The 27,173-nt window shown below is 42.2% G+C and overlaps 1 protein-coding gene across 1 annotated transcript in view; it reads left to right on the top strand.

Moving 5' to 3' along the window:
* The window catches only part of ASB5 (ankyrin repeat and SOCS box containing 5), an 86,674-nt gene that overhangs the window by 15,564 nt on the left and 43,937 nt on the right, over positions 1-27,173 (top strand). Inside the window, exon 2 of the mRNA XM_024744953.1 lies at positions 20,084-20,370. Coding sequence (XP_024600721.1) covers positions 20,175-20,370 — 196 coding nt within the window. The 5' untranslated portion in view covers positions 20,084-20,174. The remainder of the gene's footprint in view (positions 1-20,083; positions 20,371-27,173) is intronic.

The raw sequence follows: 27,173 nt of genomic DNA, 5'->3' as shown, positions 1-27,173 counted from the left end.
AGACAGAGCCCAGCATGCAGGCCGGTTTGTAGAGAGCATCATGGGCAATTCCCCAGAGGACTGACAGCCAACGGCGGTCAGCGGGCGGCACCGCCAGCAGCTGGGAGAAGAAACGCTTCCATCCTGAAGGGGAATCTGGGTGACACATGACATCGGCCGCTATCCGTGGCCCTATAACAGTGGTCGCGCCCCCTGTGTCAGCACCATCTCATGCCCGGCTTCAGGCACAGCGGCCCTCCGTCAGGTCCTGGGAAACCAGAATCCTGGACTGATTAGGAAACTTCGCCAGGAGTTTATTGATGAAACAAAGCTACACTCCACTAAGGCTTGAATGCATTTTGACCTAGCCGGACATAATTGATAAAGTGGATTATCGTGAAATAAAACTGAGGTAGCAAAAAGCCTCAAGACTCCATATATTTAAAAGTTTCCAAAAGGGGATACTGTAGGCTATTTATTCCAATTAAACTGCTGTTGAATAAAGCTGCCCCCTGTTGACTGTGACCTAATTATGGTAATTCTGTGCTGGTGATTTATGATGATGTATTTTTATATCTGCATGCAGAAGTGAAAGAGAAAAATGGATCAGCAATTGATAATTATATTTATGACTCATAACTGACCAACAAGTATCATTTTTACCAGTCACAGTCATCCCAAGAATTCAAAGGCTACTTTTTATCTTCCCAACTTCCTTCAAATAATATTTATTGGGGTTTTTTTTGTCCTTGGGAAACCTATGGATCAGGGTGTAATTTCTCTTTAATGTTCAAGCCCAGGAACCTGTTTTGTTTTAAGAGAAGAATGCAGGCTCCATACGGACAGAGACTGTCTTGTTTACCACCATCTGCCCAGTTAACATGTAGAGGCCCTCAGTGAATATATTTTTATTGAACAATGAATATCACAGAGATTTGATGGAGTTAGACCAGGATCTTTCTATAATCATAAAAGGGTAATTTTATCAAAGACTTTTCTTTTCTCTGCCTTGTTTGTTTGTTTACTTTTAGTGCTACTCAACCTAGCAACAGAAACTCAAGTGCAAGGAATCACTTTCCTACTTTTTATGAATATTGCGATTGTTTGTTAAACTCCAAGAATCAACGCCTATTCCTCTATTACGTGTATTGAAAAATAAATGCTTCAGGTATTTTGAACGGCCTTTATTTCAAAGGACTTAGGCGTAACCATTTTAATAAATATTATTGATTTATTGAGTGAGTGACATAGAGCTTTACCTTCATTCCCTCGTTCTTCTGCCTGCGGGTTACGCTTAAAAAGTCAAAATAACTCTGAGTGTAATTCCTCGCCTATTGTTCCAATCCTTTGAGAGATTCTAAACATGCTTAAAGTTTAACAGGGACCCTTTGGAGGGGAATACTTCTTCTGAACTCCTTATGCCTTTTCCTAGGTATAGACACTCAGGTGATCTCTCTCCCCCCTTTCCCTCCCCTGCACTGAGAGACTATTCCGATTGCTAAGTGTAGGGAGAAAAATCTGGGCATGCTCCCCAGCATTCCATGTTCTACCTCTTGGGAGCTAGCTTCTTACCAGGAGGAGGCATCTCTGCTGCCCCGTCAGGGGCACACTCTTCCCTGCCTTGCAGAGCGGTCTAATTCCATCCAGGATTGCCAGCAGTTGGGTGGATAAATGTTCCTAATTCCTAGAGCAAATGGATGGTATCTTTCAACCTAGCCTCCCTTGGTAATAAAGGTGATACATTGCCCCCCATCTTCCTAACTATTTGTCTTGTTCCTTGGGGAGGGATAAAAGGTGTTATTTACTGGACGCCCTCAAGCCTTCGTCATTTTGTTACATTGGCCGGGGTCCCTGAGAAATAAGTGAAAAGGAACAAAACCCAACACGGAGTTGTCAGAGCCTGGGCTTGGGGCTTGGACTTCCTGTGGGGCAGGGCATGTTGGCCTGATGTCAGGGACAGCTCACCCTGTAGACACAGTAAGCATGGCGCCTAAAGCCACGATACTTTCAGGGGCCCCTGAAAGTGTTTTCATTTCTCTTAAAATCTGAAGAAAAGAAAGAGATATAATCCAGTTTGGATTTGTCTTTATACCAATGCAGTCATAAAGCATAATTTTTGATAAATTTGTAATAATTTTTTTAAATTTCAGAGCCGTGGTCCCTGGAGGCATAGTGCCTAGGGTCCACAAAAGACTTAAAGCAGCCATGCTGGGTGGCCTGCAGGAGCTTTTCTTAGACTGGTCAGCCGCCCACAGTGGTGCACTCAGCTTCTCACTGCTCCGACCTAAGTTACTCTGGCCGTGTGGATGTGGCCCCCGCTGGGGGTGTGCAGCTGTGACCTCTCTATTCTGCCCACGGGTGAGGGGCTTCTCCTAATAAAGGTAGAACTGCAAGTAGGGGAGGCTCTGAGCAAACAGCGCCCGGTCAGCGTCTTTCTGAAACAAAGGCACAAGGACATCAGCACAGGTGCAGTCTCGGGGTACAGGTCACTACAGCTTGCCCCCGAGGTACACCCGGCAAACATTTGCAGAGTGTGCGACCTCAGCGATGATAGTGTGACATGAGCCGGAAGGAGCATTCATTATAGAGAAACAGGTCTTTCTGGAAAGAGACCTTTTAGGTACTAGAAGACAGAAGGTATCTGCTGCTTTCAGAAGGTAGGATAGCTGATTGCTGTGCTCCCACAAAACACTAGAAACGTTTTAGAATTAAAATTGAGATGCCCCCGGGCTTCCCTGGTGGCACAGTGGTTGAGAGTCCGCCTGCCGATGCGGGGGACACGGGTTCGTGCCCTGGTCCGGGAAGATCCCACGTGCCGCGGAATGGCGGGGCCCGTGAGCCATGGCCGCTGAGCCGGCGCGTCCGGAGCCTGTGCTCCGCAACGGGAGAGGCCACAACGGTGAGAGGCCCGCGTACCGCAAAAAAAAAAAAAAATTGAGATGCCCCGATCTACATTTAGGTGCGAGCTGGTCCAAGGGACAATGACCTTGAATTCATGTGGCTTATCCATGCGATTAAATATAAAAATACTCAAAGATGCAATAGGTAAACTTCAAAGGGACAGAGTAGCATGAAGACTAGAACCAAGCCGCTGATCAAACCTGTGCCCCCAGACTGAAGAAACACGCTTGGGATTCTAGAATTCACAGTGGAGCAAAGAAAGCACCTGGAGAAATTCATAAAGGCCTCCCCAGGCCTCTCAGGAAACAGGCATTAAAAATCCCCAAAGTAGCTTTCAGTTCAGCAGTTTGTTGAGGGTGATTTTCCAGTTGGAACAAATGTGGAGAACTTGCTGGACACTTTCTCTGAGATACAAGTCTCTTAAACCTAAGCAATTCCACAAGAAAAGACAGTGGCAGCAGCCTCTGTGGCACAAGACTAAGAGTGTCTGCTCACAAGAAACTGTTGGGACCAGCCCCCCTGGGGGGCTCACACACAGAGCCCAGAGTGCCCACGTGTGAGGCTCGAGGGGAAATGGAAAGGATGATGTTTCACTGGGTGGACAGAAAAGTACCCCAAACAAGATCCTGCGACTGGAACCATCTGCGGTGCAAACTCTGAATCTCTGCAAAAAGATTTCAGTGTCACAAATGTCACTCTAAGAAAGAAGAGTGTATATGGGTGGGCTTTTCCTTCCAGACATCAAAATTCCATAGTACACGAATTCAGCTCTTGCTGACAAGGTAAAACCCAGATTTTTCTTTTTTTTTTTTTTTCTTCTCTACTCTCGTACGCTGATCAGATACTATTGAGTTTCTGCCATGGTTTTGGCAATATTAATACTGGGTTCTAGGAACGTAATTTTTCCTGGGATAACTGCCAGGACCTGGGAATTGGTTTATTTTCTGCATTTGGGATGGGGCTCGGGCTGTTGACAGTCCTTTATGACCTGGTATCTCTTTGAACTTTCCGATAAGTGAGGAATATCCAGGACCTGGCATTGAGCTGGTAGGACTTCTGATGCCCTGACAGTCATTCAAGTGAGAATCTAGGCTGCAGAGGTTGTAGGAACACTCCACCTCTACCCAGTTCCTGAGAACTCCTTGGACTGAGCAGAATAAGAAATTAGTAGAATCACGTTTGGATCTTATTTTAGCTTGAGATTTTTTTTTTTTTTTTTACTTTGAACTGGTAACCCAGAAGAGCAAATGATTTTGATTTTAGATTCCAGCTCCTTTACCCATTAACATGCTAAGGGACATACTCCCTTGTTAAAATTTGTGAAATTCAACAACATTGAAAAATGCACAAAACAAATGTATATCGTAACCAAGTATAAAGCGGTAACTCAGGTTCAAGAAATAGGATGTTGCCCCCTGCCATGTGCACTTCCCTTGTCACACCTCCTGCCCCTCAAAGATAACTACTAACCTGGTAAAACACTGCCTAGCTGTTCTTCATTGTACTTTTGCCACCTAAGTATGTGTCCCTAAAAACAATGGTTCAAATCTGCCTTTGTGTGAACTTTATCTAAATGGAAGTGTACAGTAGTTTTGGGGGGGTATAGGGAATCATTTTCTCAGCAGTGTGTCTGTGTGAGGCATGCATGTGCACAGCTGCTGTTTGTTTTCATAATGAACTGAAACCCTGGGTCTGGTTCACTGCCGGTTTGGTGAAGCTGAAACCAGATGGTGTCCTTGGGCTGCAGGAGCTGTCCAGCCTCAGTGCCCGCAATGCAGACCTGCAAATTGGATGTGGTCTCTCCACTTGGTGGGTGGAATTCGATTCCATTCTCACAGTTCCAGCCAGCATTCCCCTTGATGAGCCCCATTCGTTAGATTTTTGTTGATTCTTGGGCTGTTGCCAGTGGCCTAGCTGTTCGGTCTCAACTTGGAAAACCGCAAGCTCGCGAATTGAAGACACGCCTCTCGGAGGCCACAGATGATGGTAGCAAACAGTGCTACTGCACGAACCACTTGGCTCACTCGTGTCGGCGCCCGTAGTAAGGGCCCATCCTGATGAGACCAAGCCAAGCTGCTGACTGAGCCTGCACCACCCAGTTTGCAAACATTGCTGCCTGGATCCATCATGGCACTGAACATGGCGACACATCCATCATAAGAGACTGGGCCAAAGGGAAAGAGTCTGGTTTTGGTGCAGAGGCCAACACTGCATGAGACGCGACGCGACCCCTGTCATTTGTCTCCAAGTGAAGGGGCTGCGTGGCCTGGGGCACGCCACCCGCCCCCCACTCCTGGCAGAGTGACTACATTGGAACTTGACCCTCTCCTGGACCTGCCTCACCACTGTTAACTTTTTTCTGTTTGTGATATTTTCTGTGTTTCCAGTCCTATCAGCTAAGCATGGGGCTCTTGAAAGTAATCTGTGTCATGTACTCAGCTTTCTGGACCATTTTCAGTCCCTCAGTGGTGTGTCTTTATCACAAAAACTACTCAGCATCAGATGGACAGTCAGGGTGTTGGATGAACCTTCCAAGCTCCCTGCCATCCACAGGCATCGGACACTTGATCATTGGAACGGCTTCCTTAAAAATAAACTAAAAAAGAATTTCTGACTTTACCTTCCTCGTTTCCTCCTGGGTCCACACACTTTGAGGAGGCAGACCAGTCTCTGACTGTGGCTCTCTCCGGAAAAGGAGCATCTCCCCTCATCTGCTTCCTGGTCATGATCAGAATGAAAGGAGTGGGGAGTTACATAGATTCATTTTGAAAGTTCAGGATTCTGCCCTGCCTGTTCCTAGGCATAATGCATCTTTCTTTCCCCCAGTGGTGACCCAGCCTGGATAGTATACCCTCCCGGTGACAGCCCCGACAAAAGGGGCCCATAGGGATCCAAAGTGATCTCTAGTTGAGCCACCTGGATATATTCCTTTGGAGTTGCCTGATCCTAGATCCTCAGGACAAGGGTGTCTGTTTGTGGACACTGCTTGCCATCTCCCACTACAACGGGCTACATAGGCTACGCTCAGATGCAGGGGTCTCTGTGCCTTACAAAAATCCCCTTGTCCTTATTGCCTCTGACCCTTCTGGACAAAAGTTCTGAGTGTCAGTAAAGGGTAATCAGGAAAAAGGTGAAGTTACAGCTCTTGGAATGGAGGAAGACCATTTTGGGTCAGTGGAGGGGGCCTATACCCTGGGCACATGAAGAGGGGACACCTTAGACCTGGGAGGTGCAGGAAGGGAGGGACATCAATGATCTTTGCCCTTCAGATTTGCCCCGAGAGCCTTCCTCCAAAGAAAAATGGGCTGTTGCAGTTTTCCCAAACATTTAGGGCTCCTTCAGCTTAATGAATAACAACCTGGCATCTTCAGACAAGTGGTGCTAACCACCTCACCCCCTTTAACCATGTTGAGAAGTCTCTTAGAAAGAGCAGGGGTGACCTCAGCTCCCGCATCTCCCTGTCAATATCTCCAAGTGTTTTCTGCACTTCTGCACCCGTAGCCATCACTCAGATTTTCCTGAGGGTGGGTGAATGCTAGCAGCTGTAGCGGGGACCAGACTGGACCAGCTTTACCGACTGCTCTCGGTCTCTTTAAAAATAAGGCTAGATTCAATTATCAAACTAAACTGGGAACCCCAAGATTGACCAGCCATTGGGAGGCTATGTTAGAGATACCACCAACCCAAGTCCCTCTCCCCCTAAATAATGGAGGAATCACTCGGGGTGGCCCAACAATTGTAAATGATACTTTCTGTACAGGGACACCATGAGCATCCTTGGAATTGTCCATCTGTGTGGAAACCAGGCATTACCTTGCCTCCATCCTGAAACCAAAGTGCCTTGCACCTAAGAAGTGATTTAGAAAACACCACCAGTAGCTCATGTAGCTCTCAGAGGACTGCATAGATCTCTCCAAAATGAGGCTGCCCTTGATTACCCGGAGTCGCTCCCCAGAGAGACAAGTGACTCATTATTTATGCATACTCTGAGGATAATTATCCTTACAGTGGAGTCTTACATTTAGAGAAGATGGTTCGAAATTTGTTCCTAACTTTAGCTGAATTGATCAGTTAAACAAACTCGGTGCTGGAAAGCAGGCATGGATGGTTTAGGGGACTAGTTCAGCTGGTGGGGTCCAGGACTCTGCGGGGGAATGGTTGACATCAATACTGCAAGGTTTTCCTCATCCCGCTGTTTGGAGCCTTAATTACATGCTGTATGAGACACATTGGAGGGGTTTGGTCCCAGCCTCTGTTGATCAGATTAGTCACAGTGGCTGACACTGTGACGGACTCATGGGAAAATTAGCCAGAAACCAGAAATGATGGGAAAATTTGCTGGCACACAATTCTCCATGGGTCTGTGTGTCTGTGCTCTTCCGTAAGCAGAGGTACTTGCTGCCGTTTCCCTAGACTATCTTTTCGAGGACGTTTGTATAACATTCTTTGGGAGCTAGAGATCAGTGTCTTTCTCTGGAGCAGAGGGCAGGTTTGTGTATTACACAGTATAATAAAGATAATGGTCTCCGTCCAGGGCGAAGTTGAGGCAAGCTTACCGCCCATTAAGAAAGATCTGGGTTCCTAAATCTTGGAGTTCTCAGCTGTGACACAAACCACATGTGCAGGATATTCCTGGGACCCTGAGGGACGTGAGAGGCTGGAGGAATTGATGCAAACTCCTCTTGCTACCTTTCTGTACCTTGAATCATGGAGTCCTTTGACTTGAAATAGCCTTTGACCCAGGAGGCTGGTGTGTTCTGTCAGCAGCCATGAATCTATGGCAGGTAACTTATTACAGTTTAAGTAGGGTAAAATCTCAGATCCTTCACGTTCTTGACAGGGGGGATTTTTTTTTTTTTAATTAGCCTACTTGGGAGTCATTGGGTTCTTGAATTTGTGGACTGATACCTTTCATTTGTGTTGGAAAATTCTCAGCCATTATCTTTCCAAATTTTGCTTTGGACCATTCTCTTTTTCCAAGACCTCGATTAAACATATGTTAGATTTTCTACTTGCATCTTCTCTCCCTCTTGTTCTTTCTTCTGTCTCTTTCATCTTGGTTGGTTTCTTCTGACTCATCTTCAGATGCTCTAACTTTCTTTTAGTTAAAGCTGACCTGCTGGTGTACACGTCCATTGCTGACAGCGAGTCTTACAGTTCGCAGATATCTGTTTTCTTTAATTTTTTGCTTTCAAATCTGCGATGTCCTTTTTAAAGACCCCATTCCTGGGCTCCCCTGGTGGCGCAGTGGTTGAAAGTCCGCCTGCCGATGCAGGGGACACGGGTTCGTGCCCCAGTCCGGGAAGATCCCACATGCCGCAGAGCAGCTGGGCCCGTGAGCCATGGCCGCTGAGCCTGCGCGTCCGGAGCCTGTGCTCCGCAACGGGAGAGGCCACAACAGTGAGAGCCCACGTACCGCAAAAAAAAAAAAAAAAAAATTAAAGACCCCATTCCTGCTGAGATGTTGTTTGGCATCTGTCTCTATAAGCTTAGTAAAATACTTGATACATGTTAGATTTCTGGAAACTTCACTATCCCGAATATTTATGGGTCTCTTTCTGTTGTTCTTTGTGCTGGTTCTGATTCATATCGATACACCTTTTTGTGTGTTTCCTTATTTTTCAATGAGTGCTAGATATGTTTTTAAAAAGATGTATAGAAATAATTTAAGGCCTGTGATATTGTCTTCTTCCAGAGAGCATGCTTTTTGTTGTTTCTTTCTGACAGGTGCCTATGAGTACTAGCAATCTTGAGTCACCTTAATCCAATCTGCAGGGTAGAAATTTTCTAGACCATGTAGATTGTAGTCCTTGAAAGCAGCTGGCTTACTTCTGGTTCATCCTTACTTCTATATTTTATGGCTTTTGGATATCAGCTCTAAGTGTGAGCCCTGTACCATGGTCCTCAATTTGGGCAGCCCTTGTACTTCAACTTTTATTTGTCCTTTCCTCCAGAGACTGTTAGGAGGATTGGTTAACCTCTCTGCCATCTCTTCCTGTCCCTAGGGCAAATGTGGCCCCAAACCCCTTGCTCCCCCCTCTGGATTTTCCTCTTGTCCTAAATTCTTGGTCCAATTACTTCTCACTTTCTTCAGAGTTTGTTGATATTACTAGGATCAGGGTCTTAATATTTCATCCAGCAATGTTTGTTGTCTCCACTGGGATGTCTGCTCTGAATTAACTAGCCTGCCATTACCAGAAGCCAGCATTTATTTACTTTGTCAGTTTTTATTTGATTGCATGTAATTCACTTAGAGTAAAATGCACAGATCTGAAATATACACTTGAGAAGATTTTTTTAAAATATCTATTCCATGTTACCAGCACCCAAATAAAGATAGATAATACTCCCATCTTCCTGGAAAGATACCTCATTCCCCTTTCCAGTCAATCCTCAACTCCAACCCCAGAAATCATCCTTTTAATCCATATCGCCATATATTTATATTGTTGATCTTGAACTTCCTATAAAAGAAATCATATAATTTGTACTCTTTTGCTCAACGTAAGTTTTTGAGACTCTTCTATGTTTTGCACACATCAGTAGCTTAATCGGTTTCTTGTTCAACTGTATTATGTTTTATACATGTACCACAATTTGGTTATCCATTTCCTATTGATGGACATTTGGACTATTTCCAGTGTTGATTCATATGAATATATCCATTAGGAACATTTTTTTAGGATTCATCTTTTCTCATGGAAAATGAAAGGGCGTTCATATTTATATTTAGGGCATCTCTGTTACTGGAGATTCTTACACCAAGTTACACACCAAGCTACATCTTCCAACCTCATCTTCACCCGTTTGTTTCAGTTGCCATAGTTTTTGTTATTTTAAAATTTATTTATTGAACAGATTCTTGTAAAGCACTTAGTATGTGTTAGACATTGTTCCAAATACTGTTAAATAGTAGCTTATTTAATAGTCCTGACAACCAGTTGATGTCGTTCTTATTACTATTCACATTCTATGAATGAAAACACAGAGGCACAGAAAGCTTAACTGACTTACTGCCGGTCCCAGAAATGGCAATTCAGAGGGTCAGGATTCAACGGCCCCAGAGGCGTTGCTGCCTCTCCGGAAGTGTTCATATATGAGCAGGCAATACCTACAACATACCCTCCGATAACCCGAGAATAACTAGGCCCATTAAATATGCTGCAGATGTTCTTTATAAGAAACCATTGTGCAAAAGAAAGTGGGTCAATATTAAATGTGCTTGTTTGAACAGCCAGATTGTGAAACGGAAGGGACTTATCCCAACTCAGAGAGAGAGGAAAGATACACTTTAAAAACCTATTTGACCCCAATTAGCTCCTCACTGATGTTCCCTCACTTACTCAGACACTGATCTTTCGCTTTCTCCACATATGAGTTGCCAAATCCCTGTGACAAATACGTGAAGGGGTGAAGGGCACCCCAGTCTCTCCAGGACCCCCAGTTGTCTCGTGGAGTCTGCCTTCCCCACCCATCCACAAGAGTAATCTTATCTTGGTTTCGTGGACCTCAGCGTCATACATATTCATCTTTGTTTCTGCAAAATATTTCAAAAGCCCACTCCTGCCTTTGGTGATATTACAGACTAAGGCCAGTTTGGGGAGCTCCCCAAGAAAGCTGGACCAGGCCAAACTCAGAGGCAGTTACCTCGAAGAAAATCAAGCCACAATGTGACTGTAAGGAAAAACTGAGGGTTGAGAGTGTTTCCTGCATCAAGTGAGAAAGACAGGCGAGAATATAACACACTGAACCAACGTTGAGGTTGGTGGTCAAACGAAGGCTTCTCTTGACTTTTTGCCCCTTTTACATTCTGGGCCATCAGATAAAAGAGCACAAAAAGTTGCACAATCTCAAGAAAATCTACTGTAAAAAACTGGATGTTTTATTTGTTCCGCGTCCGGGCTGAGTCAGCTGATGTTGATTTAACAGTGTGAGAGCAAGGACCTTGTCTGCCTGCTGTGCGGCGTCTCCCAGCTCACAGGACCTGCCCCAGCAGATTGTGGTGAACCGGGAGCCCTATCTCGACCTGCTCAGCAGAGGCGTAGGTTGTGGTTACTTAGTAGTCAGAAACTGCAATTTATTACTGGAGGGTGAGCTTGGTTATGATTTTAGAAACAGTGATAAAATCAGGGGCTCTCAAATTCAGGGGTTGCCTTTATTTAAAAGGAAATCGAACAAAATTCAGGCCAAATTCTCATACACTCTTACAAGTCTGTGATAGCACTATCATCCCGTTTCATAGGTAAGAAAACAGGCCAGAGGTTTAAGGAGCTTGCCCAGGTTCACAGAGTTCACAGCTAGAGCTGTGAAAGACCTCACCCTAGCTCTTTGTGCTGCCTCACCCAGTTTATCCGGGGACATGTGTGATGCCAGCTGACAGATGCTCCTCAGGGGAAATGCCCAGGCTTTCAGATGGCCATACAGCTTCCACTGTCTGCATTCCCCTACTTGTACAACTTTAATTCACGGGCTGGTTTAGGGTTGCTGTAATACATAACAAAATATATTGTGCTGTTACCATGGCCTTATTACCGTTGCAATGATCACATCTTCAGATATGGTTTTACAGTTCCAGAACCTTGGTTTCTTTCTGTCTTTCTATTTATTTATTTATTTATTCATTTATCTTTGGCTTCATTGTGTCTTTGTTGCTGAGCACGGGCCCCCTCCAGCTGTGGCGAGCGGGGGCTACTGTTCGTCGCGGAGCACAGGCTTCTCACTGCGGTGGCCTCTCCTGCTCTGGAGCACGGGCTCTAGGCACACGGGCTTCCGTAGTTGTGGCGCGCAGGCTTCAGTAGTTGTGGCACACAGGCTCTAGAGCGCAGGCTCAGTAGTTGTGGCGCATGGGCGTAGTTGCTCCGCAGCTTGTGGGATCTTCCCGGACCGGGGCTCGAACCCGTGTCCCCTGCATTGGCAGGCAGATTCTTAACCACTGCGCCACCAGGGAAGCCCCAGAACCTTAGTTTCTTAAACGAGGAACCATGGATTCTAATGTGAGATCAGGTTTATTTCCAAGACCTGGAGTGTCTGCTCTCTTCCCTGTATCCAAGACTGTTGAGCATCTTTGTCCTGGGCCTGGGAAAATGAATAAAATATTCCAAAATATTTGTGATGAACAAATTTCTTAGGACGTTATAGCTATCCTTCATATCTTGAAGCAAAATATATCAGTTAAGAAGATGTATACACACACACACACACACACACACACACACACACACACACACACAAAGGAATATTACTCAGCCATAAAAAAGGAAGCGATGCCATTTACAGCTAAACGTATGGACCTAGAGATTATCATACTAAGCAAAGTAAGTCAGAAAGAGAAAGACAAGTACCATATGATATCACTTATATGTGGAACCTAAAATATGACACAAATGAACTTATTTGTACAACAAAAACAGACTGACAGATATAGAGAATAGACTTGTGTTTACCAAGGGGGAGGGAGCGTTGGGGAGGGATGGATGGGGAGTTTGGGGTTAGCAGATGCAAACTAGTATCTATAAGGATAGATAAGGAACAAGGTCCTATTGTACAGCACAGGGAACTATATTCGATATCCTGTAATGAACCATAATGGAAAAGAATATGAAAAAAGAGTATATATATCTCTGAATCGCTTTGCTGTACACCAGAAAGTAACACAACACTGTAAATCAACTATACTTCAATAAAAAAATTAAATATATCATTTATTTTATATAGAACATTGGTTATGAATCCCAGTTCCAGAAACGGGCGTATTTTTCTCTCTCGCTTTGTCACAGCTTACCCTTCCCCCTCCCCATATCATCAAGTCCATTCTCTAGTAGGTCTGTGTCTTTATTCCTGTCTTACCCCTAGGTTCTTCATGACATTTTTTTTCTTAAATTCCATATATAAGTGATATCATATGGTACTTGTCTTTCTCTTTCTGACTTACTTTGCTTAGTATGATAATCTCTAGGTCCATACGTGTAGCTGTAAATGACATTGCTTCCTTTTTTATGGCTGAGTAATATTCCATTGTATATATGTGCCACATCTTCTTTATCCATTCATCCGATGATGGACACTTAGGTTGTTTCCGTCTCCTGGCTATTGTAAATAGAGCTGCAATGAACATTTTGGTACATGACTCTTTTTGAATGATGGTTTTCTCAGGGTATATGCCCAGTAGTGGGATTGCTGGGTCATATGGTAGTTCTATTTGTAGTTTTTTAAGGAACCTCCATACTGCTCTCCATAGTGGCTGTCTGTACCAATTCCCATTACCACCAGCAGTGCAAGAGGGTTCCCTTTTCTATTGGGCCTAGTTTCTAACACCAGAGGGAGTTCAATAGATTTCTTTTATGTGAGTACATGTCTGTAGTTGGCAGAGAGTAAAGTACTGTTGGAATTTGGACATTTAATTAGACAAACACACAGCAAAATTGTAGTGTTTATTATGCAATGGATTCTAAACAAAATAATAGGAATCATTAGTTTTTTAAAACTATTAGTTTATTAAAACTAATAGTTGCTGAGCTCCTATCATGCACTGTGAATGCTATGCATTACTGCATTTAAACCTGGCAACATGTGAGGTAGATTCTTTCATAATAAGGCTTATAATTGGAGATTAAAAAAATAGATTTAAACGGAGAGCACACAGGCAGTACACGTGCTGTCAAAGACACTGAAATCTTAGCATCCTAGACAGGGGCACTTGTAGATCCCAGTTTTCTTAGCCAGTTGGCAACAACCCAGGGCAGTTGACATGTTTTAGCTCTTTGAAGAAATGATAACTATTAATTGTAAAAGTATACCTATAAAAGTATACCTATAAAAAAGTATACCTATAAAAAGGCAGATGAGATCGCCACGTTGTACCTGAAAGATCATTGTAACATCATTTCACTGCTCAGACGGCCTCACGCTTTGGATCTTCAAAACGATGCCATAAAGTGGAAGTCTTCCCTTTAAATCGTCTTGAAAATAGGTGGTTTGTTAAAATGAGAAGGTTACAACAAATTCTTAATCACCAACGATTTGGGCGGGGCCTGTCAGCTTCAGCCCAATGATATACTTGAGTATTCAGTTAAATACTATTTATAACCCAAATATGGCACAAACGTGCACTGTAGCTCAGGCTGAGATAGGGTGGGAAGACAGTGAGTACCCCAGACAATACGAATGTTGCAGCTCTAACCTGTGAGTGATAACATGAGAAGAGCTGTGGTGACAGAAGCTCAGGCATGAGTCCCAGCACTTCCACTTGAAGAGGCAGAATCTCAGCACATTGCTTGGTCATTAAGTCTCTGCTTCCTCACCTTGTACAGAAGGGATGAATGATGCCTATGGTGTATTTTCTTTATAAGGACTCAAGAAAATATAAATATATCAGGACTTTTCCTGTAAATGTGAGAGAAATCCCAATCCACATGGGTTTAATTAACAACTAAAAGGAATGTATTATTTCATTTTACTGTCAAATCTGTATTACCATCAGGTCCGGCTGCTTCAGGTGCAGCTAGATCCAGGTATTCAGATGAAGGTGCCATGACACTACCTCCCCACATCCTGACTATGCTTTCCTTCTCATAGCTCCTAGCATCTTTAGGGCTAGATCTTGTTGTCTTAACTTTCCCTGCTGAATAAAAGCATCTTTCCCAAAACTCTAGCAGCAGTTCCAGAAATATCTTCATTGGCCTAATTTGGGCAACTGTCCTTTTCTGGAGCCAGGAGGTCAGGAACACGGACTGAGGTTGGGTGAGATATGATCCTCTAAACAAAAGATGGGTTTGCAGAAAATAAACAAACAAACAAAAACCTCCATTATAACAGGTGAAATATCTAGAACAATGAGTGCTTGGCATGTAGTAGGTGTTAATAAATATATATTAATTTTAAATTAGAATATATTTTTTAAACCCTCAACTATGTAGAGCTGCCAGCTCTCAGCCAAGTTTTTCTGGACCCCATATATGACTAGAATCTTTTTAACCTAAAGGAACCTCTACTCAGGGCTGACCACATAGGTCGATTTAACGTGACTCAATTTTTAGGATAGAGGCTGTTCTGAGTTTTGGAGAAAGCCTGCAATTTTTCCCCAGAGAGCCTGGATGAAATCTAAGTCAATCACAACTTTGTGGATAGTATTTTATTCTTCTTATGTATTCTTCTAATGCTAGCAGGAATTACTCTTTTGTTCTGGAAGTATGGCTAGAGGCCAGAAGCAAGAACTTACCCCCCAAAAGTACAGTCAAACAGAATAGAACATCTCTCGTCCCAACTTCCCCCAACTAATAACATAAATAATTAATATGATGATTATAATCTTTATGAGCATTTATCCTTCATCAATAATTAGAGATATCTAATAGGAACCCGGGGCATCAGTATCTATAGTTCTGCTCTGAGTACGTTATTTTTTTAGGACAGAGGCATTACATCACAGTGCCTAAGTCCACGCCAGGAGTTTTGACAACGTGCTTTGTGAAGTGTCTATTTCCATGATTACAGCTTTTGGGTAAGTGTAGATAAACTAATTAAACAGAACCTACAGAATGGAGATAAGGCTAAATTCAGTTATTAATTCCCTTTAAGGATTTCAACTTCAAGTGTAAACATTTCTGTTTTTCTTCAAATTCCTCTGTATACAAACATGTAAAGCTCCCGTGTATTTTAACCATCTCAGACCTTTATTTTTTTCCTCATGAGATTTCATAAAATTAAAAAACAAGAGCTATGTTTTTAATGGTGTCTTAAGCACAGCAGTGAGCTATTATCCCACCGATAGCAACTTGCATATTTTTTTCTCTTTCATTTTATCAGCCCGGCCACCATTGAATTTCAGATTTATGAGCAAATGACTTTTCTCAGTTTGTATTCACTGTGCACAAACCCTCCTCAAAATCCCTGTTCCGGAGCAGGGAAGATGACTGCCATTGTACCGAACATTAGTAACTTTGCTATTTGAAATGTATCCCTGTAATTTTATTTTTTTGGAAATTAGCAATAAAAAGTCACTTAGAACCTTTAGATTTCTACCAGAGAATATGGGATCACATTTTTTTTTTTTAAGGAAATGGTTATTTCAATGGGGTCACTCTATTTCCTCTACATAAACATCTTAAAAAAAAAATCTTTATGCTAAGATCTATCAACTGGAAAGCACTAGAAACAGGCAATTTTTATGATATCCCCTTGACATTTTTAGTATAACAGCTTGGGTCAAAACTGCAGTTAGGTCAAAACAATTTAGCGCCATAATCTCTGGAAATGAAATTCTCTCTTCTATGAGAATTTGAAGACTAATCTGGCCACATTTGAAAGTCATTATGATATTCAGCATCTGAATGACATGAAATTAAGTCTCTGAAGCGCGTGCGTGCGTGCCCACACACACACAGACACAATGCCAATTCACATAGTACCTGGGATGCTAAAGGAAGCTGATCAAGAACCTAGAAAGGGGAAAGATTAGGGGACGCAGGGGGCGCCTCACAGAGGAACTGTCCTCTGACAGCTGTACTGTGGGGAGGAGCAGAGACAATACCCAGAAAGGTGACAAAGGGAGGAACCCCAGGGGCCCTTTTTCTCTGGACTTGCTCTGAGGATCACCCCTGATCACCGGAGTCCTAATTCCCACTCCATTATCCTGTTGAGATACTGAGTTGAAGGTCACCAGCGAACGCCTCCTGTCCTTTCCGTGATCCTCATTCTTTTTGTTTTTACTCAGTTATTTGACCCTCTTTTGAACATTCAGCGTTGTTTTCAATGAACTAACTCTCGACTGCCCTGTTCTTTGGCCCTTCTATCGGCTTCCTCTCTGCTGTTTTAATGGGAGCTGCTCACCAACTCTTAACCTTGAATAATCGAGAAGTATTAGCCCAGTCACCAAACATTCCCCTTTTCCTTGGTTCCCAGGTGTCAAGCACACACAAGATTCCATCTCATGTAATCATCAGAGCATGAATAGCTGCCCCACTCATTTAGGTGCTAATTTAGGTACCTGATTAAATGCAGTCTTAGACCGACCTCTCCACTGTGTGTGTAAGTCTCTGTGACTCTGTCTCACTCTGTATGTACAAATCGCACTTGCTCGTTCAGACGGTAAGTGCTTAAAAATAGAAAATATGGGCAGTAACTTGAGCACGTATTTTAGAGTCATAACTGTGTTCAAATACTCTTATAGGTCACTAACTCCCTGAATTACACTTTCTTCATCTTTAAAATGTAAATGACAATAATACCCCTCCAGGATAGAATAAGATAGTAAATGAGAAGATTTATGTAAAACATGTGGCTTATAGTGAACTCTCAATAAATGATTTCTGAGTTTCCCTGGTGGCGCAGTGGTTGAGAATCCACCTGCCAATGTAGGGGACACCGGTTAAGCCCTGGTCCTGGAAGATCCCACATGCCGCGGAGCAACGAAGCCCGTGCGCCGCAACTACTGGGCCTGAGCTCTAGAGCCCGCGAGCCACAACTGCTGAGCCCACACACTGCAACTACTGAAGCCGGCGCGCCTAGAGCCCATGCTCTGCAACAAGAGAAGCCACCGTAATGAGAAGCCCGCACACTGCAACGAAGAGTAGCCCCTGCTCGCCGCAACTAGAGAAAGCCTGCGTGCAGCAACGAAGACCCAATGCAGCCAAAAATAAATAAATAAATTTATATAAAAAAATGATTTCTTCCTGTGTTTTTATCTCCTCTCACATCGCCCATTCTAGTAACAAAACTGTTGAGCTCACTTTGGTTTGATTGATTGATCAAAACTAACAAGATCAGTTGGGATATACTGGCTAATCACCAAATCACTCTACCACATCCTCTCAACATGGTAAATGATAAAAGGATTTATCTCAATAAACGCCTTAAATTACTAATCAATATTTTATTTTTTAAGAAAACACAAATGCCAGGAAAATAGGTGCATAATATTTTTCATGTGTCTTTTAAATATTAATAAAATAACTTATGATGTTGCGTGGAAGGGTCTATAATGTGAAAAATACAGCATCTAGTTTATATTTGATGAGTTCACTTACTATGAGTTATTTTATTTAGCCTTAATTTTTATTTAGTGATACTAGAACTAGAGATGGTAAAAGTTGCCAAGGGAGAGTTTGTGCTAACGAAAGAACTAGAGGTGGGAAATCAAGGAACTCATTAAAATAAAGCGTGACATCTTGACATAAAATCCTAAATATTGGAGAGCAGTATTTTTCTACTAGTAAAAGTATAAGGAGTTAAACTTACTGCTCCAATGATAGCAGCCTTATTGAAATAAAAGTGTTCCTCAACCCCAAAGAATCCAGTCCCCTGATGAGCTGATGTGGAGATAATTATAATAGCTCTTACTGGTAGAGAGGAAAGAGTGAAACCTTAGAAGACACTGAGGCATGACTTAGGTGGGTTTTATTTCGGATTCTAAAGCGCTGAACTGGATGTGGGTGCAGTGACTCAGAGTATTGTGATGGTCCAGCTGTCCACGGGGCATGCCTCTCTGGTGCCCACTCATGCATCGCCACGCCTGGGGAAAGACTAACTGGAGGGTCACCTCCTCCAGTCACTTAACTAACACAATCTCACATTTAGTTACTTCGTCTTCTATACTCTCCAGTGCATTTTGTGTGTGTGTGTGTGTGTGTGTGCGGTACGCGGGCCTCCCACTGTTGTGGCCCCTCTGGCCGCGGAGCACAGGCTCCGGACGCACGGGCTCAGCGGCCATGGCTCACGGGCCCAGCCGCTCCACGGCATGCAGGATCCTCCCGGACCGGGGCACGAACCCGTGTCCCACTGGAGCCAGTGGATAGCTGCTTAGTCTAGTTCTCTGCCTGTGAGAGCAAGACCAAGGGGCATTTCCAGAAAGAGGGCAGTGACTGCTTTCTAATATTTTATTTTATCTAATTTATTTTTCTGGGAACCACGCAGTCACTGGGGAAAGAAGAAACCTGCTTTATCTGACACGTTTACTTTACAGCAATACCTCCTTTGTCTTAGGGACGTTTCATATAAATCAGTGCAAGAAACACGGCATGAAAAGCATGCAGCACTGACCACTATGACCAATCACTGATATGTTCCTTTATTCCCAGAAAAGCCACTTCTGTTTTCTTGTTTTTGTTATTATTTGTGATTCCGGAACTTCTCGCAAGAATCGGGAAGCAGTACGACAATTAACAGGCCCCAAGCCTGGTCATATAAATGTATAAACAAGCCCCCTGTATAATATGTCATTTTGTATCTTGGCGTATTCTTGTTGGCTTAAATGCCAAAATACTGTCACTCTACATTATTGTTCTTAAATAACTTACTTGATTTCTCTTCTAAACAGATAGCTTGCCTAAGGATGCCCTTATAAACAGTTGCACCTCATTTCTAAACTACATCAGATCGGGTTTCACAAAGATTATGGGGCTAAAAAATATATTGTTTTGCTTGGTTTGGGAGAGTCAAGATGAAATACTTACATTTACTTGAAATTCTCTGGATATTATATGTCCTCCAGGAAGCCTTTCTGGACTCTTCACTACCAGGATCAGGCCCTTCCTCTTTGTGCTACCCTGTCCTCACTTGTATTTATTTTATGGTTGTTTCCTCCTCTAGACTCTGAGATCCTTGTGGCAGGGATTGGTCTGCCAGCATCCAGCAAAATACCTGACATATAGTAGGTGCTTAAAAAAGTGTTCAGTGGATGAATAAACACTCTAAGGTTATGAGCCTGTGACTTTCCAGTCTATCCACTTACACATTTTATTTTTCCGGACAACGGTGGAAGCCACAATTTGGCAAATTTGATGAGTGATCATTAAATCATCAAGTCTTGGACTATTTGATAATTTAGCTCATGGCCTACAAATACGACCATTTTCAAGGTTTGAATTGATGGGCTTAATTTTTCCTTGATATTATGAATAGCACTTACATTAACACCAGTAACCCCTTTTATGCAAAGTCTTCAGAGTGCCGCTGACACTGACCCGCCCCAAAGAGAAACAACAATCTGTATATAAATTTCAGTACCTGATTTTGAATTTCAGGGCAGGGGGGCGGGATGTCATTTTGTAGCCAGCACGGAAAGTCAGGAGTGTCGGGAAGCGGCACGTGTTGCCATTGCCCCCGCGGAATAGTGTCAGACCAATAGGCGTGTGCGAAGCACTTTTATGGACGGTATAAATATTTTGAGCTGGAGGCATCGTTACCAGCTGCTATTTTCCTTCCTCAGGACCAGCTGTCCAGGAGCATCCCGGACCGGAGCCAGGCACATTCGGGACTTGGATCTGACCAAGGGCGGCAGCAGCCGGGCTGGTGCAGCGATGTCGGTGGTCGAAGAAAGCCGGCCCTTTGCTCAGCAGCTCTCTAACGTCTACTTCACCATCCTCTCACTGTTTTGTTTCAAGCTCTTTGTGAAAATCAGCCTCGCCATCCTCAGTCACTTCTACATAGTGAAAGGCAACCGCAAGGAGGCGGCCCGGATAGCGGCTGAATTTTACGGAGTAACCCAAGGACAAGGTATGTTCACGGCCTGCGCTCGTGTTTCACGTTGACTTTATCTTGCATGCACAGTCCAAGAAAACATCCCATGTTTCCCTTAGGGACTGCTTCAGAGCGAATATTCTGCCAACTTCTCGTTGCGGGAAATATTTAACTCCCTTCGTGGCCCCATAAAAAAGAAAATTACTTTTTCTGGGTTAATGAAATCAAGGCACCATTGCAGGATAGCCTCACGGAAGCATAGTTTTAAATATATATCAATATTTTCCTATTCATAAATATTTTCTAACTTTTAACATTTCATGTGCCACGCCATGCGTTCACAGGCTTCATTTACTGATTGCACTTCAACTGTCCTTTAATATACCTGAGATTTTATGATTTTTTAAATCAAGTCTTTAGTTATATGGAAAAATAATTGTTATAAGAGAAGATTTGAAGGTTTTATTGGTTTCTCACAATTTTTATTTGACCAAGGTTAACCGCTTCATTATAAAGTAAAGCACAATGTGGTGAATATTAAGATTTATGCCATATGTTTTCCTGATGGAATTGTTGTTGCCTTTGCTCAATCTGTAAAAAATTGATTATATGAGGATAGGAACATGAATTAACAAATGTTAACATGTATGCAACCACGTACATCCATCATGCTTCGTACAAGAAATTAAAGTGTGAGACTAAATGAGAAATGATCACTTTGACCCTCAACCTGAAAGGCTGTAAAACCATTTCCATTCTATTGCACTGATATTCTGTATAATAAAAGCAATTCTTAGGTTGCGCTTCAAGGTGACATTTTAATTTCTTAGAGCCTTTTGATTAATTTCTGGTTTGAAAATCATCAGGCAAGCATGCACATTTTACAGCCCTACATACCTCTAAAGTAACTTTAATTTTCAGAATCAAAATACACTATCACATAATTAGAGAGTGTAATTTATTGTTTTTTTAAAAAAAGAATGCTTAGAGTAGAAAGCTTGCCTTCTTAAAATCTGTTTTTCTACATTTTTCAATGTGTGGAATAACTTATTTTAAAATCTAGGCGACTCTGTAGATACATGGAAAGTTGAATAAAGGTAGAAAATCTTTTTTGGTGTATGAGATAGATAAGGAGAGTACATTTTTCCTGAGGAAGATTTTGTTCTTATGCAAAGTGAACAAGGATGAAACTCTCACAAGGAAGATGGGATCTAGAGAAATAGACAATATTTAATCCCTCACCCACGAGCTCTGCTTCAGACCAGGTATAAGTATTTAAATGTGGCATACATCATGTTGGTAAATGGAATATTTTGTTGTTTAAAAACCAGCAAACATAGGAGACTAGATTTTAAAACAAAATCCGTATTTTAATTTTATTTTTTTAAACCCGTATTTTTAGATATATGACTGAATAGGCTATGCGATCATAAGGTGAGACAGTTTACTGTCACGGACAGCCCATAGCTCATTACCTTATACTCAAATCTCGTCTATGTATTGTGAGAATTGCCATGCATAAAAACTGAAGTATTGGCTAAAAATCCACCATTTTTGGTGGATTGACAAGGGTTTTAGAAGAAGCTTTGGAATCTCCTTTTGTACTTATTTACAAATATAAAGAAATACTTGTCCCCTCTTTAGCCTGATCTCAGTGTGCTCATGCTGGGAGGTCATGGGAATATGTGAAATGGCTTCCATGTTCCTGCCTACTTTTATGAGTCTGTGTTAAGATATATTAGAGCTCTAGGATTATATCCCAAAAAGGAGAGAAAGAAATCCACACTCACTAATAGAAAATACTTTTCCTGGGAATAAAAATGGGGAACATAGAGTTTTCAAATGTTTGTTTTCTGTTATTTTTAATTTTGTATCTGTTTAACAAAATTCTCCCTTCCTATAGCTTGCATTAGTCTATATACTAAACAATGCAATATATTATTATAATTTTTTTTCAGTGTAAGCATAGTTAGTCTCCAATTTTATTTTAATATTAGGAGGACAGTCAGGAACCTTACAAGCTCTTTCTTGGTCTACCTCTAAGAATTAATTCTTCCTTGCCTAGGAAATTATTACTTTCTCTATTTTAACATAGCTTTTTCTTTTATTTACTACTACTAAACTTATTTTTATTTTGTTTATGTTTTTATGATTTATCAGGCTTAATTATCTTTGTTTAATCTAGCAATTTCCTCCTTCCTAGCAGAGATTATCACCTTCATTCCATTCTGAATTAGGTTTCTCATTCCTGCTTTCAAGACTTAGCCAGATCATTCCCCAACATTTCTGATGTGGAGCTGCCAAAATCCATGAAATATGAGATGATGTGTGTATTTTCACGTCTTTCATAATCATGGAAGACCCTGTTGACAACTTTCTGGATGTCCTCCCCATGAGCTGTAGTGCTTTGGTATGAAATAAAAGGAACTCTGTCTTCCCAGATACGGTTGCAAATCAGCTCATTGTATTAGACAAATATGGGATGAGCTTTCTTAATGCACTTTCCAATCAGGCTTGAGACCAAGGTATGACTACACAACAAGAAGACTGAAAAGCAACATGTAACTAAAATCGCTTAAGGTTGTTCCCTTCTTGATGCCTATAAACCTTAGAAATCTGCTTTTTCATCCCTTTATTAACTCTGCCATCGTATTGAAGGGACTCGATAGGATTTTCTGTGTCTCTGTCTCCCTGTATGGTTCTTGCTGTTAAGTGTCCTGGTGATAGTGTCCACATATCAGAGGTCTAGTCTGTGTTTAAAGCTAACACTTGACTTTGAGACTGAGTGAGACTAACGAGTGGAACGGTGTCTCCAGCTGTAACATCAGACAGTACGGAGAGCAGGGGAAGATGCAGGGGAGAACACTGATCTTCTGATATCACTCCAAGGGCTTGGAAGAAGCCACGTGCCACTAGTAACCCACTGACACTTGGAGAGAGAGCTCCCCTCCTCTGCTAAGGGTCATACCTTTCAAGTTCTATCTTAGGCTCTGAGGAGAGTTCAGTAGTTTTACCTACATGTGGACAAACAAGGTCAGTTCTAAGCACCTGTTTACTGAGCACCCCTGGTATGGAGGCATTGAAGAAACAGGATATAAAAAAGGCAAAATGTATTGTTCCCCACTGTAAGTAGGTTATTCTAGTTGAGGAGCTGGTATATCTACATATAATACTTACTTTCCAGATACATTAAATACCAAATGAGCCTAAAGACCGGAAAGGTCAGTTTCAGATTTGGACCTTCAGAGACATTTTTATGGAGGAGAAAGATCTTGAGTTGACCCCAGGAACCCAGGAACGAGCAGAGGCAGGAGTTGGAGTGCACCTAGGATATTAAGAGACAGTAGATTTGACCGGAGTCGAACTTTCATGCAGTAGAAAAATGGTAATAAATTGGGCACAGATATGAAAGAATTTGAACATCAGGCCAAGCAATTCAAACTCAACTTTGAAGGCAGTAGGAGTCACTGAGAGTGTTTGGTATGAGTGAAGGTAGGAAAATGGGAAGAGACACGTACAAAACGCTAATTTAAGGTTGATTTATACAGTAGTGATCTTTGGAGTTGGGCAGTGGGACAGGTTTGAAGTAGGTAGACCAGTTAGGCCCGTGCCCCTCATAAAGAGATGAGGACCTAGACTTGTTTGGTGGTAGTGGTGGTGTGGATAGAAAAGAAAGGATGACAACAAAAAATAAATAAAAAGGAGAAAAGGAAAAAGAATGAATCTGATGATACCTTAAATAGCATTGGCAGAGAGAGTAAATGTTACCTTAGGGTCTCCCAGAATTAGTTATAACAAAGGAAAAGCCTGTCATTCAGAAAGATGAATTACCCACCCAGGCGAGCCTGCAGTTCCCAGCCTCTGCCACCCCAGAGAGCTGGGTCTTCAGCGGCTTGGTGAGTCTGGTGGGTCACCTGTCTCTAGTGTGAAATGTCAGTGTGAATCAGGAAGTCATAGAACTAGAATCTGAATTCCAGCCTTGCCCTTGATTTATTTACTGTTTATTCCCTTTGTTCCACCTTTTTATCACCAAGCGACATTCTGGTTATGACTTGGCTCTCCATCCGCGTCTGTCCACAGAGAGAGAATGTGCTGGCTTTTGCCCCTGGAGTGTTTCAGTCCGTCTGACATTTATGGTTCTCGCTGTAAATTACTATGTTTGCATCTTGACATCACTCTTTAGTTCTCTGTGCTCTTTGAGTTGTAAGTCCACCTCTGAGATGTGATTTTGCTCCAGCTTTGCTGACAGATCAGGTTTCCAAGGCTGCAAGGCCATGGGCCAAATGTTAGAGTGTGGAAAATTCATCGAGGTAATGTCTCTGTGAGGCTGCTTGAGAAACAATCTAGGGACACCCAACCTCTTTGGGTGCTCCTTTCAGGGTTGAGGCTTTATATAGACTACAGAATGTATGTAAAATCATCTGGTAGAATATTTGTGCTTGTGATTTCATAAATTTGATTTCAGGGTTGCCATTAAGCATGCTTTGTTTGTTTTTTGGTGAGTCTGTTGTTGACACTTGGAAATAGGATATGGGGTAAACGTGCACCACTAGTCAAACGGCAAAAGGACTTGTCATTCCAGAGAATAGTGTAACCTGGGTAGGAAAAGCAGCTAGAATTTTGTATGATGTAATATTCTTTCTCCATCGGTAAAGTCCATCCCAGGTTTAAAAACAGCTTTAAGAATTTAACTTTACAACAGACGCCAGCAAGTGCAGCAGTCATATCCATTATACCTGTGCCCAAGGAGCAACTTGTTTCATATGAGTTTTGGTGCTACCATGTTGGTTGTCTATGAGGTTAGTTATGTTGGGAACATTTCTCAGAATCTCAGCAATGACACACTTCAAGCCAACCTGTAGAATGACTTCTTTCATGCTGTTCATTGTATAAAGGTGTAAAAATACCTTGAAGATGTGAGAGTTTGGGGACACATTTTCTATACTTAGGTGGAAAAACACCACCTGAGAATAACTGGAATCAATGGAACTGCTCTTCTATCACCACAGACACGACATTATAATCAAAAGTGCTACCAAAAAACATTTTAAGAGACTTTAATTCTGCCCATGTTCTGCTATTTTTTGGAAATGCCAGAGCACTTTTTTTGGAAGGAACCATTATAATACTGTGAATTAGAACAGGAATCTGGGAGCAAACTTTCCAAGTTTACAAAAGACTTTGTCATAGTTTAATGTATTAATATTGTTCCTCTTCCTGTATATTTGGAGAAATGCATGGAATTTTGGAATTAAAGAACCCGGCATAGCTCATGATAGCTTAGGAGGGATGAGTTTTCCTAGGGCTATTCTTCCCATATCTTTTACTTGTGTGTCTTCTATGTCAAAGGCCTGTGCTAGGCATGAAGGATAAAATATACAAACAAACCACAGTCCCTCTCCTAAAGATGTGTATAGTCTAGTGGGAGAGACAGAGAGAGAAAATCAAGTAATTTAAAGCATGGTGAGTGCTATTATACAAAGCTGAAGAGGTGCTCGGGGAGCACGGAAGAGCAAGTATGCAGATAAGGAGAGCTCTGCCCTGGGTTCACCAGTTAAATAAAAGCTGTGCTAAGCCCATGCATATTCTCTCCCACAATCGTGCATGTGTCCTTATTCATAATGCTTGAAAGCTCCCCCGTTCCCCACTGTTACCCTCTGTTCTTTCCATCGCTCAATCTACTATTATTATTATTTCTAAGAATTTGTTTTTTTAGGAAAAGAGCAAGTGTGCTCATTGCTTATCCACTAAGCCTTTTGAAGAATGACACGTATTCTGGGGAACAATTTCAAAATGAAGTTTATATATAGGTGACATTGTTATAGTCAACTCTCAAATTTTTATATAATGAGGACAGTTAAAGGATGAAAACTAGGTCTCTGCTTTCCAATTTGCTATCTTTTTCAGAAGGTGGTAAATTATTAAAATAAGCTGCTTCTCTTGTTAATTGACATAACTGATACAATTTTGAATTTAATTCAGTTCAATAAATACTTGGATACCTACTCTGTTCCTGGTACAATATTATGTGCTACATGTACATGGACGGATACGTATATGTGTATATATGTGGGTGTACATGCAAATAGTTACCATATATAGTATATGAGTTGCTTTCTGAGTAACAGGAGACTTGGGTCAGCGGAGCCAAACCTTGCACATATAAAACAAGCAAACAGCAAGCAAGTAGAAATTCATAAGGTGCTAAGTTGAACACAGTGAAGTTCTGCAATGAATGTTCTCTAAGAAGGTCCGTTGCGAGTATCAGGCCCTTTCTGAGAGAAGGTGGAGCTCAAGGTGAAACTTCAAAGGCAGAACATACCTGGTTATGTACAAGTGTGGATGAAACCAAGCTGACTCTAAAGAAAAAGAGAACTTTTAGTTGTGGAACTGAACAAGCGTGGCTCATGGGGGCAAATGTTAAAGGATAAATGTTAGGTGAGGAGACAGAGACAGATGGTTGGTGCCAAAGTGAAAAATAAATACACATGTTCTCAAATCACACATCCAAAGTAAAGGGTTCTATTAAGAGTTTTCTAATGCCTTTACTGGATTCAGCCTACAAGAAAGAGCCACTAGGTAATGATGGAAATCAGTGCCACCATGAGTATTTTACAAAATCCTGTGTGTAATGAGTCAACATGTCATTGCATGTGTTCTGTGAACTACATCTCAGAGAAGGTCGAATACCTCCTGGGCGCTGAGTCGGCTGTGCACATCCTCAGGGTGGCTCCGTGGCAGCTCCTTGGATTCCGGCTTCAATCTTGACACATTAAGCTCATTTTCTAACCTGGGGAAGAGAGAGGAAAGTTTATCCCCAGCAACACACGGACCATGTC

The sequence above is a fragment of the Neophocaena asiaeorientalis genome, unplaced genomic scaffold (assembly GCF_003031525.2).
Source record: "Neophocaena asiaeorientalis asiaeorientalis breed wild unplaced genomic scaffold, Neophocaena_asiaeorientalis_V1.1 scaffold267, whole genome shotgun sequence".
Classification (NCBI taxonomy): domain Eukaryota; kingdom Metazoa; phylum Chordata; class Mammalia; order Artiodactyla; family Phocoenidae; genus Neophocaena; species Neophocaena asiaeorientalis.
This window is presented reverse-complemented; position numbering and strand designations above follow the sequence as displayed.